Source organism: Melanerpes formicivorus, unplaced genomic scaffold (genome assembly GCF_026170545.1).
Source record: "Melanerpes formicivorus ecotype bairdi unplaced genomic scaffold, bMelFor1.0.p_v2 SCAF_316, whole genome shotgun sequence".
Taxonomy (NCBI): Eukaryota; Metazoa; Chordata; class Aves; order Piciformes; family Picidae; genus Melanerpes; species Melanerpes formicivorus.
In genome coordinates, this window is record NW_027142668.1 from 94354 (window position 1) to 112200 (window position 17847).

Here is a 17847-nt window from a genome sequence, read left to right on the forward strand (position 1 = left end):
TGAGTCAGATGAAATCACTGCACACTAAACATCCTGTTTAGCCAAGGAAAAGACATTCAATTGCATTTTCATTAGTAGCAGTATATGGTTATTGTCCTTAAAGACAAGGCTCTTAGACTTAATCTATTTGCTTGCAGTTGTATCTAATTGCTTACAGTTGAGTTTTGCTAAGAACTGGAAGCTCTTTTTCACTGCACTTAGGTAGTACAAGATCAGGTTGCCTGCAGATGAATCAAAAGATTTGAGGATTGAAGGTGGTCCTGCCCAGTACTGGAGCTCTGTCAGTACCAAGGACTCTCCAAAACTTCAAGGAGTTGTGGGTTATCCAATTCTAATGATGCACATTAGGAGACAGAATGTTATTTAATGAGAAAGTCACTGGCTGTGAAGATCAGCAGGCAATTTATCTATCAGGAAGAAAGTATTTTTTTAGATAGAAAACATGCTGTTTCTCTGTGTTAAATTCTATACAGCTCAAGGAAATGGGAAAGCTTGGTGATCTTATCCTTTTGATTTCCTCTACCAGTCTTCTGGAAGGACAAGTCCCATTAAATGAGGAGAAGAGTTTCTGGTTTCCTTGCCTTGTGTCACTCTCTGCTGTCCTACCTGTGGGACAAGGGCAGCAGAGCCTGCAGCAGAATTCACCACTGGCTCACTAAAATAAGTAAATAGCTGTCTGAGACTCCTCCTTCAACCATGCTCTCAGCCAGCCACAGATTTGGGGAGCCTGAAGTTGAGCCTTTACCTTTGAAACTGGGGAAAAACAGTTCCATTCCTAACAGTGCTTTTTACATTTTAGCTTATTATCTGCTCTCTTGGCTACCCCTTCTGGGGAGACGACACTGCACTTTATCTCATGATCACATGCATCTGTGGTGCTAGTTAAAGGCAGGGAATATTTTACTTAGAAGTCAGTTTTCTCCATTCATCAGTTACAAAACACATTTCTATCTAACAAAAGGTGTAATGTAACAGTAGTAAATCAGATTTTTGTTTCTTGTACAGCTTTGCAGTAATGGTGCTTCTGTAGACAATCCCTTGGAGACATCTGCAGATGATATTTCCAGCATTGCCAGTTTTATTGAGACAAAGCTCGCCATGTGCTGCTTGAAAATGAAGAGGCCTAGTGATGCTCTGACTCATGCACACAGGTAAGAACAAATATTGATTAGATACCCTTCTGAGACTGAGATAACAAAAATTAAACAAAAACTATGAAAAATCTTGTGCAGGAAGGATCAGTCTAACATTGAGTTACAATAGCCACCTATGCATTTACTGCTTGCATAACTCAGTAGGTAAGGATGTGCAGGGAAGTCACAGACATAGTTCAGAGCACCCTTCAGATTGAAGCCAGACAAATATAAACATGCTCAGCCTTATACAACAGTAATGATATCAGAAGCTCTTGATCTTTTTCAAGCCAGATTAGGTCAGGGATGGCTTCAAATTAGTTTCATTATAGAATTCCTCATGGGCTCACTTCAGATACACATCAAAGACCAGCACCACCAGCAATGCATAAAGAAGCCAGAAACAAAACTTGGGCATGGTGGAGATGAAATTCCCATTAGTTTCAGATGAGTTAGGATTTGGCTGGGTTTGTGCTGCCTTTAATTACCACTCAGGCATAACGATAGTTTGTTAAGGGCATGCATGTCCTGCCAGCAACACTTCATGAACTGAGGGCTCTGTTAACTTTTTTCCCTTGTATGAGATGCATTAGGATGGACATTGCAATTAGCACAGGGTAAGAAGTTTTTCATACCATCATCTCAAATAGAACTACAAAAGAGGAGTTACAACAAAAGGAGGTGGCACACGCTTCTGCCTAACGCACAGCAGGCAGTGGTGAAGAATAACATGTGGGTAAAGAAATGTGATGCCATCATGGCAGCAGGTTCATTCACCTACATGCAAAGTCATGAGAAGTCTGACTTAATGACAAGCTCTTCAGCTCCTGTCCCCATTCATCCACACCCCTTTCCTTTGTTTTCCCACACCCCTTGTTTGCAGAGCTATGCCTACCTTGAGTCCACGTCGTGGGGGCGTCCATCCTTCAGATGAGTTCCAAGCACCATCTGGGCTGGGGGTCTGAATGCCCATGAGTGGTTAGAGAACAGCATCTGCTTTCCCAGAGCACATCCAGTAGGCACACACTCCTTTCAGCTTGAGGATTCTGTTAGCTGAGCCTAAGCAAACGAAGTAGGGAAGACCATGAGATGCTTATACAAAAAAATAAATCACCACCACCACAAAACCTGCACATCTCATACAAACCCTAACCCAACCACATTTGTTCAGGGCTTCTCAAAGAACCTGTTAATGTAAGAAAAAAAAAATAACTATGTCAAGTTTGACTGTACTCTCAACTGTCAGAGAGATGGTAATGATCACTCTCTTTCTAACGGGGATTTCCAAGAACACTAAAATAAGGAAGCTGTTTGGACAGTATAAATATAACTAGAACAGGAAAGACTTTTCTTTACCTCCTTTAAATTATCTCACTTTCAAAATGCTAAGATGTGTTGACTCCAGGGCTACAGAAACGAAAGCTTATTCAGACATGCTTTGGATTCAATTGTCTTCAAACAGGAACAATGACCTACAGAGAAATAAATGGAGTTAGACTGAAATCACTGAAGTCCGAGTGCCGAGTGCTGCACTTTGGCTACGGCAATCCCATGCAGAGCTACAGGCTGGGGTCAGAGTGGCTGGCCAAAACAGAGAGGGACCTGGGCGTGCTGATTGACAGCCACCTGAATATGAGCCAGCAGTGTGCCCAGGTGGCCAGGAGGGCCAATGGCATCCTGGCCTGCATTAGGAATAGTGTAGCCAGCAGGAGCAGGGAAGTCATTCTGCCCCTGTACTCTGCTTTTGTTAGGCCGCACTTTGAGTCCTGTGTCCAGTTCTGGGCCCCTCAGTTTAAGAAGGACATTGAAACACTTGAAGGTGTCCAGAGAAGGGCAACAAGGCTGGGGAGAGGCCTTGAACACAAGGCCTATGAGGAGAGGCTGAGGGAGCTGGAATTGCTTAGCCTGGAGAAGAGGAGGCTCAGGGGTGACCTCATTGCCCTCTACAACTACCTGAGGGGTGGTTGTAGCCAGGAAGGGGTTGGCCTCTTCTCCCAGGCAACCAGCACCAGAACAAGGGGACACAGTCTCAAGCTGCGCCTGGGGAGGTTTAGACTTGAGGTGAGGAGGAAGTTCTTCACCGAGCGAGTCATTCGTCATTGGAACGGGTTGCCCAGGGAGGTGGAGGAGTCATCGACCCTGGAGGCATTCAAGATGAGATTGGACGTGGCACTTGGTGCCATGGTCTAGGCATGGGGTCTGTGTTGATAGGTTGGACTCGATGATCCTCGAGGTCCTTTCCAACCTAAGTGATACTGTGATACTGTGAAAATCTTCACTCCTCTTTCCTAGCACAAAGCAAAATGGCAATCAGTAATGTCAATTTTCAATACAATTCATTCCATGACTTGCAGAATGGGAATACATCTACTGACCACGGTTGTCACGTTGTAAGATGCAAGAACTGATACAACAGCACACCAGTTACAAGAAAAACAACTTTCTGAGGCATAATTAAGAAAGACAAACCTTGAAATAGTCATTGTTCAAAAAGAACAAAGACATTATGCTGACCTCCCCTACTGAAATTAGCTCACTGGCAGCAGTTAGCTAGTGCCTATGGAATTTTTATTCTCATTGAGTTTTTATGTCATCACCACATTTGAATGGTTTGCTGGTAATCCTTTGGCATGAATCATGAATCCAAATTAAAATATCCATTTCTGCATTTATTTGCATTTACTGAACTATTCTTTCTTTAATTTCATGTAAAGTTCACAGCTCCTGCATTCATTTCTGAAACTTTATCAGCCAAAAATCAGCTTTAATATTCTCACCCACAGCTGTATCAAATCTATGGAAGTGGGGTTTGCTAGAAAGGAATCTTTCCAAGACGTCACAACTAGAGAAAGAGAGAAAACAGAGAACAAGGCCAGCAGCTCATTTTAAAGAGCAGGCATCTTTAGAGGAATAGCTGTTCCATCCTTAAGAAAGAAAAGGGAGTACAATTGAGATCATCAACTTTAGATCGTGGACGAGAAGCCAAGTCTGGGGCATTCTGAATAGGAGTAATTGTATTCTCTGGCTTCCTAATATCAACATTTGAGGCTGCCTTTAGCATCCCTGGCACAATTGAGGACACTGGCTGGGTTCTGATCATTTGTCAGACCAATACAAAACATTTACCCCTTGCAATCAAACACCATTAAAACCACTTCTCATCTGTCACAGCTCTGAACAAACGTGCCATGGATTGGCCTCACCAAGCAACATCTGCAGTAACCTACTTGACCACCACTTTTCATCATAAGATAGCCAGCAAAATAATCCCTAGCTTGCAGTCTGAAGCTATAAAATGAATCACACAATATTTACATGCCCTGGGGTCCTTTTGGCCCAGGCATTATGGCATACCAGGGTTTAAGGATCTTAATAACCCCATATGGCTTGCTGAGCAATTAGATTTTTCCCTTTGGTTGCAGAAGGCAATTTTCAATCATAGCAGATGGCAAAACAGTGAAGGTCTGAGAAGTCAAGAACTGACTAAGAAACCTCAGATTAGTACTTAGGCCTTATGTTGCTCAGCCTAATATTGTCAGGAGTTGAATTTTTGCCCCAAATGAAAACAATCTTGAATCAGAGCATAGAATTTCAGCAAAGCAGCCCCTCAATTATGCCTGTTATTCAGAGGGCCAGGCCCAACAGAGAAATCCATAAAGCTGCTGCAGCTGCATATGGAAATGCAATCCCCAGTGCATCACATACTCAGCTCACCAACTGTTAAGTTTCATTGTTTCTGACATCAGAGGGAGCAATGCTGAACTCCATGACAACTGAAAATGGAGGATCCTTCAAAGCATGATATACACAACTTTCTCAATGAGACACTATATCCCCTTACAGTTTCTTTATTTTCCATTTTTCCCCTCCAAGCAAGCTAAAATGAATCTGTATTGACACCATGTGCCTTGCTGTTTGCCCATGGGAAAATAACACAGAACCTTTCTGTTAGAAATGTAGTTTTGGTGCTGCACTTACACTTCCTCAGCTGTTTTGCTCCTTGTGGCACACAAGGTCTGATCCAGTGATATGGCTTGATCCAGTTGCCTGAAGAGACTGCTGTTCATGCAGATCCTGTCCATGGGTCAAGCACTAGAAAGTGTGATATGAGGTTAACACCACCTACCTGGCAGCAAGTGACAAGAAAGTATCTTGTTTTTTGTTTCTGACTGCTTTTGATCATTCCTGCCCAGCTGTCATTTGGCTGCTGGTGCCGTGGGAATCCTCTGCCAATAACTTTCTAAGCATGGGAACAGAGCTGCCCATCACAGGTGGAAAGTGACACCTCTTCCCAATGGGATTACCATCATGATACAGGAAGTCCACAGCTGGTCCTAGGATGTGCACTCTTAGCCTAGGAGGGGCTCAGGGGAGACCTTCTTGCTCTCTACAACTACCTGAAGGGAGGTTGTAGACAGGTGGGGGTTGGTCTCTTCTCCCAGGCAACCACCAACAGAACAAGAGGACACAATCTCAAGCTGTGCCAGGGGAGGTTTAGGCTGGATATTAGGAAGTTCTTCACAGAAAGAGAGATTGGCCATTGGAATGGGCTGCCCAGGGAGGTGGTGCAGTCACCATCACTGGAGGTGCTTACAAAGAGACTGGATGAGGCAGTTAGTGCCATGGGTTAGTTGATTAGATGGTGTTGGCTGATAGGTTGGACTTGATGATCTCTAAGATCTTTTCCAACATGGTTAATTCTGTATAAGTACCATCTTGAGGATGCCTGTGACCTGCCTCCTTCTCCCTGCTCTTCTTCCCTAGATCTGGAAATGGTGGTGTAAGGGCCAGGACAAAGAGAAAGTGGATATTGTGGCATGTTTCTTTAACTTTCTATCCCTATGTGATGCCTGAAAAATACTCATGATAATGAGCACTGCTGTATGGAGCTATTCAAAATCTTTGAGGGTTAGCAAAAGGTTTTTCTGTGTCCTTGCAGGCTCTGCTCTGCAACATGACCTGACACCAATTCCCTCCCTCCCTCCCTCCCAGAAAGGCAATGCATAGAGAATGGAATAAATCTGTAAAGCTTTCTCTGCTATGCCTCTTTATGTGTTTGGTGGAAGGCAGGGCTCTCAAATGCCTCTTGCAGAATTCCTAGGCAGACACATGAAGTAGAAAATAGCACCTCTGTTAAGTAGTGTACGATTGCTTTAGTGATGACTTAACAGAGAGAATCTCGTAGGGAGGCACAGGGGGGGAAAACATCTAAACCAGCTGAAATCTTAGAGATTTAATTCTAAATCCTCTGCATCTTTCCCAGCAACTTTTCAAATACTTACAAAAGGTTTAAAATAATTGTTAATGACCAAGCTTTATGCAGTATCTGTCAGGAAAGGGCATATCACAACTTGATCAGTGTTTTATAGTCAGGAGCAGTCAGGATTCTTTAACTCGAGATCAATTCAGAGCTTTCCAAACAAAAATTCAATATTCAGCTATTTCCTCATTCCCCAGCTTCCTTATTTTGCACCTTTAAAATAGGACTATATTAAAGCAAGCTGATGAATGGAATTGCAGTGAAATATTAAATAATCAGGAATAAAGAATGCAATGATGCTATGACACCGTGCAGCCAGTCAGCATTACAATGGAGACAGTCTAGAAGAAGAGCTTAAGAAAAGCACAGAATTGTTTTAGGCAGAAGTGGGGAAAAAAATGAGAAACATAATGGCTGATGCTGCTAATCTGTGGGAAGCCTGTAGTGCAATGCATACTTTGCTCTAAACTCCTCTCCTCATCTCTTTACCTCCTCAGAAAAAGGAAGAAAAAGAGAAAGAATTAGCAGCACCTAATTACTTTAGCAATTGTGCTAGGTATATTGCAATATACATAACAGATGAGATATTATTAATACAAAGCTATTTCACTCAGATTCTCTGGATAATAGAAACCAGAAGTACTCTTACAAAATAATTCCTTCTCATGCAGCATTTCAAACCCTTCTACATACTTCAACTTTTTATTACTTTGTAAATGAGAAGCATTTTCTTTGGACTCTTGATTCTCAGTTTGGAATCATATGTTATTTCCAAGTTGGGGTATCAGTGACAGCTCCTATTTTGTGGTCCAAGACTTCCTCCCCTGAGGGCAAAGACCACATTCCCCTGGACTTTGATCATGCAATATTGCAAAAACATTTATCTATTTTAGCACTTACAAACTAGACAAATTTCAGAGAAAACTACCTGCGTCTTCTGCTTGATCTCTGCACAAAACACAAGCAGCACCTAATGAAGGCACTGTGGTCGACCTTCAAGATAGCTTTGAGCAAGATGTACAGGGACATTTTCTTTGAGGAAAGAAATTAAATCCAGTGTGAAATAAAAGCTCCAACCACCTACAACACAGATGTAGGGGCCTCAGCATTAGCTTTTCTGGTCTACTGATGCTCTGCTTCTATATCTAATCACTTGCAAATGTAGATGTAACCATTTAAAGCTTTAGGCCTTCTCTGTGAGCCTTGGAGAGAGTGCCTGCAGAGTTAATTTAATTCACAAGTCTACAGCATCTCAGAGAGACTTTGAGCTTTACACTTATTCTGAAAGCTCCTTCTGAAGGCCACAGACAGACAGTCAATGGGTGCTGATGCATACAGCAAAGGGAGTCACTGGGCTGCTGAAATACACTGGGGGGTTCCACAAATGTGAATTTATAGCTGAATGTCTCTATAAATATGTCATAGACTCAGGGTTATCAATAAGCTAATTATTTGGTTATGAAATCAGTTTCGTGGTGATTAGTGGACTGAAATCACAAGGGCAGGAGTTTTAAAGTGAACATGATATTCAAAACTTTCAATGAGGAAACACAAGCCAGTTTGCAAGTTTCCTCTGTAACAGAATGTAGTGTTAACCTCTCTGCTACGGTTGGAACTAGCTTTAAATACTCTATGAAACATGCCACGATAAATATTTATATAGCATAAAATGATAAACATTAAACTCTGCATCCTAGAAGACACTAGGTCTAACTTTTCTCCAGACAATGGAAGAAGTGCTGACCAGAGATGCCTGTCACTGGCTGCAGATCTCACAAGTGGAACTAACTAGATGCAGAAGGAGCTCTCACTCTTCCCCTCCCTCCGCTCTCATCAGAAGGCTACCCTACCCTGACTGGCACTCTAACTACTTAGCTTATGCTAGTTTTAGCCTTCCATCTTTTTCTGATATTGACTTGAAGCCTGTAATTTGTTACAGCTGGAATTGCATCTGCTGAAGTTAAGGGGCTAAGAAACATGCCAAGGTCCACCCAAGTAGAACCTATCATTTCTACAGAAAGCATTTCAAAGTCTTCCAAGTTAATGTTAGAACACATTCTAGATGCACAGTTTGTCCAGGGAGATGAGTCGGACAACTCTCACTCACGTGTGTGGAGCTAGGGGTTAAGAAGAAGTTGTACTGCAGCATTCTTCCTTAGGTTATCTACAACATAGAATATTACCACAGGAACTATTTTCTAGAACAACACACAAATCCCTAATGAAACTGCATTTATGATATAACCTCAATTAAAAAAGTTACTAATGCTTGTTCACATATCACAGCTGTCAAAAGAGAGAGAGTTCATATTACATTTGAGACATGCAGTGCTGAGTTGTATAGGAGTAGTGTACACAGCATGTGCCAAACCACAGCTTGATTATTAGCAGCTTTTAACAATGCAAGAGAGAGAAATCTCAACTTCTCCATCTCTCTTCTCTTTTAAAGGAGCATTAGCAAGAACCCGACTCACTTCCGGAGCCACATGCGCCAAGCTGCTGCATTTTGGCGCTTAGGGAGATACTCCGAAGCTGCAAGGTATGGTGGTGCTTGTGGATTTCCAATGGTTTCTCTACATCCCTTTCATTCCAGCTCTCAGTAGTAAAGACAGCATCTTATATCCAGGCTTGTCCAAAATCAGTGGGAGCTCTGCATTGGCTTTGTGTATACGATCTCACATGCAGCAGAGCTCCAATCCTCCCAGTTGCTGTAACAGGAATCATTCCAATGATGTCCCCAGCTGCAGTTTAGGCTAATGCCTGTAGGAGCATTTACTTGGTCTTGGGCACAGGGCTGAGCCCTGATCAGGTTCCGGGGGTGGTCTGGGGTTAAAAGCTACATGCACACAAGCATCTGCCACTCCCTGATTTCCCCATAACCCTGGGCAGAAGCTCAGGTGTGCTCCAAGGGTGGGGGGAGAGGGAGGAATAACAGTTTAAAACAACCAAAGCAAGCCCCACCAAACCCCACAGTCTCAGGGTACACTGTGGTATGCTGCAACATATAGCCTGTGTGCAGCTGATGAGATTGCTGGTGTGAATGGGAACTGCTGGCAGAAGAAAGTCTGCAAGCTCTGCTTGTATGCCTGCATTAATGCTGCCAAAATCTTTAAGGTTCATCATGCAGCAGAAGTTTGTAACTACTTAAAATGCTTAAATGAAAGAAATGCAGGAGGAAATGCAACTGTGACTTATCACCACCACTACTACACTAACATTAGACACTCACAAAGGACAGTTCAGCTGAAGACCACAAGGTACATCGCAAAGTATTTCACAACTCATTAGCTAACTAATGGCAGAACAGTCAGTGTGAATTAGGCAAGAGACTGAGAGGGTCACTTTGCTCATCATTTAAGATGGATGCTAGTGGTAGAGCTCTGGAGCTATTAAAATAGCAGCAAAACAATTTGCACAGGGAGAGGAAGACGACTGTATCCAAGCAGAGTTGCAGAGAGGATTTGGGAAGATGAACTTCAATTTTCTGTGCTGGACTTCAGCCAAAAACTTCAGGACAAGCTCTTCTTCTGCAGGACATACATTGAGATTATGTCAAAGGAATCCCCACTAGTTTACAGACATCAGGTCAGGGAGAAGAAATCAGTTCCTCGAGGCACAGAAACAGCTTTTCTGTATTGCTTTAGAAATATGATTTCAGATAAACCTGAAATATTCCACTTGACCATAACCCCACCCACTTTCCAAAAACAAACTGGTCTGAATTAAGAAAATGAAACATTTCATTGAAGAACAGGGAAGTGGTGTGGTATTTCCCAGATCTCCTTTTACATCTCACTGATAACAGTCTCTCATTTATCCTGTTGGTGTGTTGATTGAAATAGAAATTGTCACCTGCTGAATAATCATCAACAGTTGAGGTGCACTGATCAGACAGACATTTTAGAGCTGTGCTAGGAGAATGTGTGACAGGGAGGGAATTCTGCCTAGGATTTCAAACCCCAAAATCCACCACTTTCCCCAACAGCTGAAGTGATCTGAGTGGCATGGAGTCACTGTCCCTGGAGGTGGTCAAGGAGGGGACTGGATGTGAGACTTGGTGCCATGGTCTAGTAGTCATGAAGTCGTGGGTGACAGGTTGGAGTTGATGACCTTTGAGGTCTTTTCCAACCTTGTTGATTCTATGAATTGGTTTGGGTGCTGGGGTGGGGAGGATGGGTAAGGAAGACTTTCTTCTTGAAGCCAGGCTGAAGATATTTTTTTAACTAATCTCAATAATAGAGGGTTTGGTTTTTTACAATACATTGATATTTCCTAAGCAGCAATACATATAAATGCCTATACTTGAGAAGACAGTATGGAGCAAGGGGATGTTCATAAATATGAATCCCCCCCAAAAAAACCCAAAACACCAGTGGTTGGTGTTACTGCAGATCAGCAATCAGTGCATTTACTCCAGCAGCAGGCAAGAGGGAACTGCCTCAGCCTTTTTTCCCCACACTGAGTAGCTTTCAGGAAACCAGATGATTTTAAATGAGATTATGTATTTTGTAGAGCAGAGGAACATTCTGACAGACTGAATCCAGAGTGGTTCCAAAAGCAGTGACTCTAGCAGTATTCAGAGTTTAGCCTAGTTTAACATAGTGTTATAGCAACTGTGCAGAGCTGCTTCTGCAGAGTGTGTTAAACTAAGCTTAGCGCTACTTCTGTCAGCTCACTGGAGTCACTGGTCTTAGTCAAAGCCCACTGATGGTGCAGAATGTACTCTGCTCAGTGCAGACAGACCATGGCACACAGATGTTCAGCTGCAGTTTATGGAAATACAAACTTGTCATTTGTTTACATTTTGTTAAAATGACTTCAAGCCATCATTTATTTCTGCTTGCTTTTTGCCCAAGAACAAGGTCACTCAACTCTCTTTTTCTGCTTTCAAGTATCCTGGGCCTTTCCACTCCCTAGTCCATTCAATACATCCAGAACCCTGTACTGGATACATGAACAGGAGGGGCATGAGCAGCATGGATAATCACCTTTAACTCAGCCTACTTATCAAGCTGAGATTCCCCTCAGATTTTGTCTCTGAGGGCACACCAGACTGAAGTCTTGATTCAGAGAAAGTCACAGGTTAGAGTAGGGGCAGTTGGCATTTAGGTTCCCCTCTGTGTAATTTTCACTAGTACAGCCCAGTTTCAGGAGAAGCAGCATATGAAGCAGTCTGACTACAAGGACATCTGAATTCATTGAAGGAGTCTGACATGCCCATATCTACATGACTTCTGAATTGTGTCAGCTGCATAGTGATTCCTTTGGGATAGCACTGTGATAGGATGCCACTATGCAGAGTGCAGCCTAAGGCCATCTGGCATTGTAAAGCAATCCCAGAAACACCACTGTGGGGGTCACAGCATCTGCAAATGGGGAATTCCAAAGTGCTGCAACCACTGTCACTACAATGTCAGCTAGTAAATATTTTTCTCTCCAGCTGGTATCTCTGATGTCAGAAGATTGCTCTTGACAAATGAATATTTAAACCTCAGAAGGGAGAAAACCTGTTTCAGTTGAGAGACCATCTTGCCCCTTCAACAAATGGACATAAATGCATTATATGTAAATTCAGTCAGGAAGTTATCAGGATGTATTAGAAGGTATTTAGGCTTAGGATCAGCCTCCAATAGCAGGTACTGGAAATACCCTCCAAAGGACACATGGGCACAGATGATTAAAAGATCATTTAATAATCAGAATGGAAAACTGAGGAAGGGGCCTTCAGCTCCCATCTGTCCCAAAACCAAGAAAATGCCTTTGGAGAAGGCCAAGAAAAACCTCAATCTTCCTGGCAGTATAAGGACTGCTACCTTAGGGAAAGATGAAAGAAGAGATATGGATGTGCAAGGGTAACCACAAGCTGCAGAAGCAGCTCAGAGGACCATACTAACTCTAGGACAGAGCAGAAAACCCACCAGCTCTTTACTTTCAAGGACACAAGTGCTATGAAGGGAACATGCACCCAAGAGTGAGCCTCAAGGTTCCTAACAGAAGAGTTAGCAGAGCCAATGTGTCCTTGAAGTCACCAAGCCCATGGGCTGTGCCCCCACAGCTGCCTGTTACACGTCTGCAGGAGAAGGTCTAACCAGATGAGCAATAAGGCATGAAAGCAATTTTTCTTCTTTCCTCATGTAGTGCAGGCTCTTGTGGACACTGAACAGCCCTGAGTCAGTAAGAAGGTGACAATTTTATGTAACTTACAAAAAAATAAGGCTGGCTACCCATTTGTTTGAAAACTAGAGTTTGAAGTACAGAGGGGATTTTGCTTCTTTTACTCATTAAGCTGTATAGCTCTCATCTTCCTGCTAATCAAAATGCTGTGCTGATTTAACAGTGTCACTGTGTTCTGTGAAAAGCTTAAGATAGCTCTTTTATCACCACTTAGAACACTAGTGACTTGAAATTAGTTGTATACATGTAAGGGAAAACAGACTGTCTGTCCCTCTGCCAGAACAAACAACTCCTACTCATCTGACTGCACAGAGGAAGGGTAAGCAATCCTCACAGAGAAAGAAGTTTAAGAATCTTAATAGCTGTAGTACAGCTGACTCAGCTTTTTTACATTCTTATTTATATAGATATAAAATACTCTAAATATTCCCATCAGCTGAAAGGCAAACTAAATCTGCCAGTAAACCTTAGCCCTGTACTTGGCACGGATCAGGCCACGTCTTGAACATTAGGTTCAGTTTGGGGCCCTTCACTGCAGGAAGGACACTGAGGTGCTGGATCATGTTCAGAGATGGTGAAGGGTTCAGAGAACAAGGCTTATGAGGAGCAGCTGAGGGTACTGGGGTTGTTCAGGCTGGAGGAGGCTGAGGGGAGACCACCTACTCTCTAGAACTACATGAAAGGAGATTGCAGTGAGGTAGGGGTTGGTCTCTTCTCCCAAGTTAAGTAGCAACAGAAAGAGAAGAAATGGCCTCAGGTTGTGCCAGCAGAGGTTTAGACCAGACAGAAGAAAAAACTTCTTGACTGAGAGAGTGGTCAGGCATTGGAACAGGCTGTCCAGGGAGGTGGCTGAATCCCCATGCCTGGCAATATTCCACAGCACATGTAGCCATGGCTTTTCAGGACACGGTTTATCAGGCATGTGAGTGTTGGGCTGATGGTTGGGCTCAATGATCTTAGAGGTTCTTCCCAATCTCAGTGAGTCTATGGCTCTGAGAGGTCAGCTCTGTGTTCCCTTCAAGTCACACTTGAAAATGTAGGGAGAGCTAGGCTATTAATTTGTGTTAGCACGTGTGTCCAGTTTTGTTCTACAAAGCACACAGCTGTACCAAGGTAAGAGTTATGCAGAACTGGGGTGGGAAATACAAGCTCAGGGAGCCTGCCTCTTGCACCCATCGTCATGTCTGCCACCTGCCCTGGCACCTGCGAGATCTTCTCTAGGGGGGGAAACAGAGAGAGAGAGAGAGCGAGAGAGCGAGAGAGCGAGAGAGAGCGAGAGAGAGAGCGAGAGAGAGAGAGAGAGAGAGAGAGAGAGAGAGAGCGAGAGAGCGAGAGATGTTTATATCAATTCTCTATTCTATTTGTTTCCGTTTTCCAAAACTGAACTAAACAAAAAAGATCAATTTCTATATCAACATGTTCAGCTCTGTTGCCGCAGCAACTGCCCTCCCACCCCCATGGACACCGAGAACGCCTCTGGAGCGCTGCGGTTCCTCGGGACGGCTATTTTGTGCCGTTCCGTCGGGAGCCGCCAAGCTGAGAGCCTCGCGGCTGCCCCGCGCTGCGGCCCGCGCCAAGCCCCGCCCGGCCCCGCGCGGCTCCTCCGTGGCGGCCAGGCCCGCGCGGGCACGGGGCAGGGCCCCGCCTCCGACGGCAGACGCATTGACGGGGGCCGGCGCGCTGCCCGGGGCAAGGGAAGGAACGGGATCCATTGCGGGCCCTCACACATGCAAAGGGGCTGAGAACCTTTGCTGGTCTTGTGACCCTCTCTCCCTCTCTCTCTGTCTCTCCAGTGTACCACTCTGAAAGGAGTGTTTCACACATTGGATCTAGGAAACGAGCTCTGACAAGTGCTGGGATCAACCAAAGTCCAAAAGAGGGTCCACGTGGCCTGTTACTTAATTTGACATCCACATATGCTGTTAGTCCATAGCTACAATGACCGGCCCTTAGTGCTGTGCCACACACATTAGTCTTTAGAGTCAAGACTGCCCCAGTGTCAAACAGGAGCTGGCTCAGACAGGGCCATGGCAGAGGCAAAAGAAAGCCTTCAGGAATGTTTTCTTCCACAGCCCCTACCAGAATTAAATCCAAACATCGACACCAGGAGGTTATCTCCCAGACTTGGGAGCATGAGGTCCAAAGAGCACAACAGGCACCAGCTAGAGCCCAGATGAAGCACAGAGCACATACCTCTGGAAGCTGCATGGCACCACTGTTGTGAGCAGTTCATTCCAGCATCCCATCTCTTCCCAGTCAGCTCAGCTGGGAAGCTAACACAGGCACTGGGGCCTCCCACACCTCCTGGGTTTTCTTATCACAGGCTTGTGTGGCTGCAGCGAATGATTTCGTTGTAGCCAGGCTGTTAGTGTCAGCAGCTGTCAGGCAGCAAAAGCTGCCTTGGACTCATTTCTTACAAGTCCTAAGCATGCCTGGAGATAGGCTGAGAGAGACGGTGGTGTGCTCCTGGCCTCCACGTGTAGAAATCTGTCTTACTGTTCTGCACCACCAAGTGGCCAGATGGAGCAGGTACAGCAAGACATCTTTGGATCCAGGCTGACTACGTTACCCCAGATGGGTTTGGCTATCTTGTGGAAGTTTGTACTGGCCCTGACTAGCAACTAGGAAAAATAGTCTTTGAATATTAAGCCTCATGTTTTGAAAGAAGGAAGTCGTATGTCCTCTGGCATCTGCTAAAGGTGTGTCCGAAGGTTATCAGAAGTACTTCATCTCTCCTGTCTGATAGAGCTCTTTGATGGGCTGCACACCTGAAACTTGGGCATGTTTTAAGTACTTTGAATTAATAACTCAGAACTGGTGGATAGCTCTGTAAATGTGAGGCCAGTAGGTTTGAATATCAGTGAAGTGGTTGTGTCAGAGTAGGAACAGACTGCACATATCTAAGGGAAGATTTAGTTCCTGTTTGTAACAACATGTTACCCCCTGATACTGGGCCTGCTTTGGAATGTTTATTGTTAAATCCATGTATTTTTGGTTATATCTCATTAAGAGAATAGTACAGCCTTGGAAAGTACATTCTGAAAGGGTATCACAACAGGATTGGGATTACTGTTTGTGAGACACTTTTAACTAGGGGGAAATTTCAAATTCAATTTACAGTAATGTCAAAGCACAATTAATATATAGGCAATGATAAGGGGAACATGCAGAAGTACACAGTGATAGCACTACATCAACAAATAAACTTTTGGTGCTAGTAATTAGATACACAAGATTATTATATGTTTAATTGACTAAAGTGACAATTTGGAATTACATCTAGTCACATTTAATTGGATTTGGAACCTCTAGAGGAAAGGAAACGGAGAGCAGTGTGGAGAGGCATCCATAAAAGCAAACTGATGTTCTAAAGTCTGTTAAAACTCTGCATTAATGTCCATTGCACAACGGTTCTTTAATATCCCTCAGTCTAGAAAGAGTAATGCAATGATTGTCACAGACAGTGGGAGTGCTAAAGCATACTCCATTATGTAGCAAGACAGCTGATTGCTTTCCATTTGGGGACTTTTTATTTATGAGATATAGTTTAATCAAAGGTGAACTGTGTCTGAGTTTGCCACAGACAAGTGATGTTCTCAGACTGCACGCTACAGGGTGTTTACATGTTGCTGCTGTGATAGCAGAAATGTATATCAGACACTTCCCTCACAAATACTGTAAAGCATAAAAACAAAAGAAAAGTTAAAGTATTCTGTTCCAGTCATTAAATATTTGCTGAGAGTGAAAGGTGATAAAGCTGTTAAAAGAAAATACAGGGCTGTGTGTTCACAGATAGTTTTGCTAACTAAAAAATGTTTGCTAATGCTTGTCTTAAAGTTGGACAAAGACTGAAGAGTTATGTGTAATCTTTTGACACAAACCTCCTGTTACACTCTTTTACTATTACCTGCTTTGCATTTTGCTGTATCCATTCTTCTCTCCCCACACACTCATTTATTCTGCTTTTGTCACCAGGAGCGCCATGATTGCCGACTACATGTACTGGCTGATGGGAGGCACCAGGAAGCGTACAAGCAACTACATCAGATACTATTGGCAGGTAAAAAATTGATAGCACCTCATTCAGAGAATTACCCACTGGGCTAGTGTTTGCAGTGCCTGTGAACTTTCTTAGATGCTTTCCAGCAGAGGATTTTTGTCTGTACAGAGCAGTTTGATTTTTTTACCCACTGGGTCAGACTCATTTAAACTCTTGAGTTCACAAACAGGTGTTGTGCAGGGGTCATTTCTTTGAATGAAATGCCTTTTGTTTTTCTGTCCCTTAACACTGGTATCCATTGACTTCCCTTCTTGATGTCATAGACATGAAGCTTCAAAGAATAACCCTTTCAAGGAGGAGCTGTCATAGCTGCCCTCTCCCCCAGGGGTTCAGACTGTCCTGCTATGTAAGAGGGCTGGAAAAGTGGCACGAAGGACAAGATTCATCATGGTGCATCCTTGTAGATTCTAAATCACAAGCTGTGGTTGGGCTAAGGCAGGAATGAACCAGAACTGTATTTGGGCTACTGAATATACTGAATGAATACTTTTTTCTTTATCATCTTAACCAGTTTAGCATCTACCGCCATACTCATGAAAGAGCCAGACATTCTTCAGCTGCAAGGCCAGAACAGCAACACTCCCTCTGATGTATCTCAGAGGACATTGCAGAGAGGACCTTTCAGATAGAAAGACAGCATAACACTTGCAAATGGGCTAAAAAAGGAAAAAGCAGTGGTCATGGCCTCTCTGCAAGAGCTCTCTTGCAAGTCCATTGGAGCCCTTGCAATCCTCTCCATTGTGTGACTGCATCTTGGGTAGCATGACACATGCTCTGCAGGCACCTCTCTTTCCTGGACACGTTGCCATATATTCATCCACAGATGTGGACTTCAGTGCATAAAGGCTTAAGCAGAAAAATTCCTAGAGATTTAAATCCTATAAAGTTTTCTCCTCCAAAGTTTTTATGGGCTGAAGTTTTATATCCTTAAAGACTTTCCCCCATAAAAATCCATGAGGATAATAAAACAAATAGCATCTGTGTTCCGGGTCAGTAGCTTGGGGGGAGGGAAATGCTCTTGGGTAATAATAATAACAGTACCTTCAGTAGCAGTATTGACCAGAAACTACAGATCTATTATTTTCCCTGTTGGCTGACATTTTGCTGTTATTGCCCTCTGAGCTAGTCACTATTTGCATGCTGTGCAGAGTGGTCATGGGTACATCATGGCAGTGCAGAGATACTATAGGGGTGACTTTGAACTGTTCTTGAAGATGATA

The 17847-nt window shown here is 43.6% G+C and overlaps 1 protein-coding gene and 1 long non-coding RNA gene across 3 annotated transcripts in view; one reads left to right on the forward strand and one right to left on the reverse strand.

The window, feature by feature from the left end:
• Positions 1-2007: 2007 nt before the first annotated feature.
• On the reverse strand, positions 2008-5391 carry LOC137459072 (uncharacterized). The gene is made up of 3 exons (XR_010992078.1): positions 5112-5391; positions 2490-2605; positions 2008-2192 (listed from the first exon to the last, which is right to left on the reverse strand). It is a non-coding gene; the product is annotated as an uncharacterized lncRNA (long non-coding RNA).
• Positions 5392-8754: 3363 nt separating this feature from the next.
• The window catches only part of LOC137459071 (spermatogenesis-associated protein 16-like), a 32996-nt gene continuing 23903 nt past the window's right edge, over positions 8755-17847 (forward strand). For both annotated transcript variants that reach the window (XM_068170298.1, XM_068170299.1), the window contains exons 1-2: positions 8755-8932; positions 16543-16627. In XM_068170298.1, the coding sequence (XP_068026399.1) occupies positions 8880-8932; positions 16543-16627 (138 nt within the window). In that variant the 5' untranslated portion in view covers positions 8755-8879. The remainder of the gene's footprint in view (positions 8933-16542; positions 16628-17847) is intronic.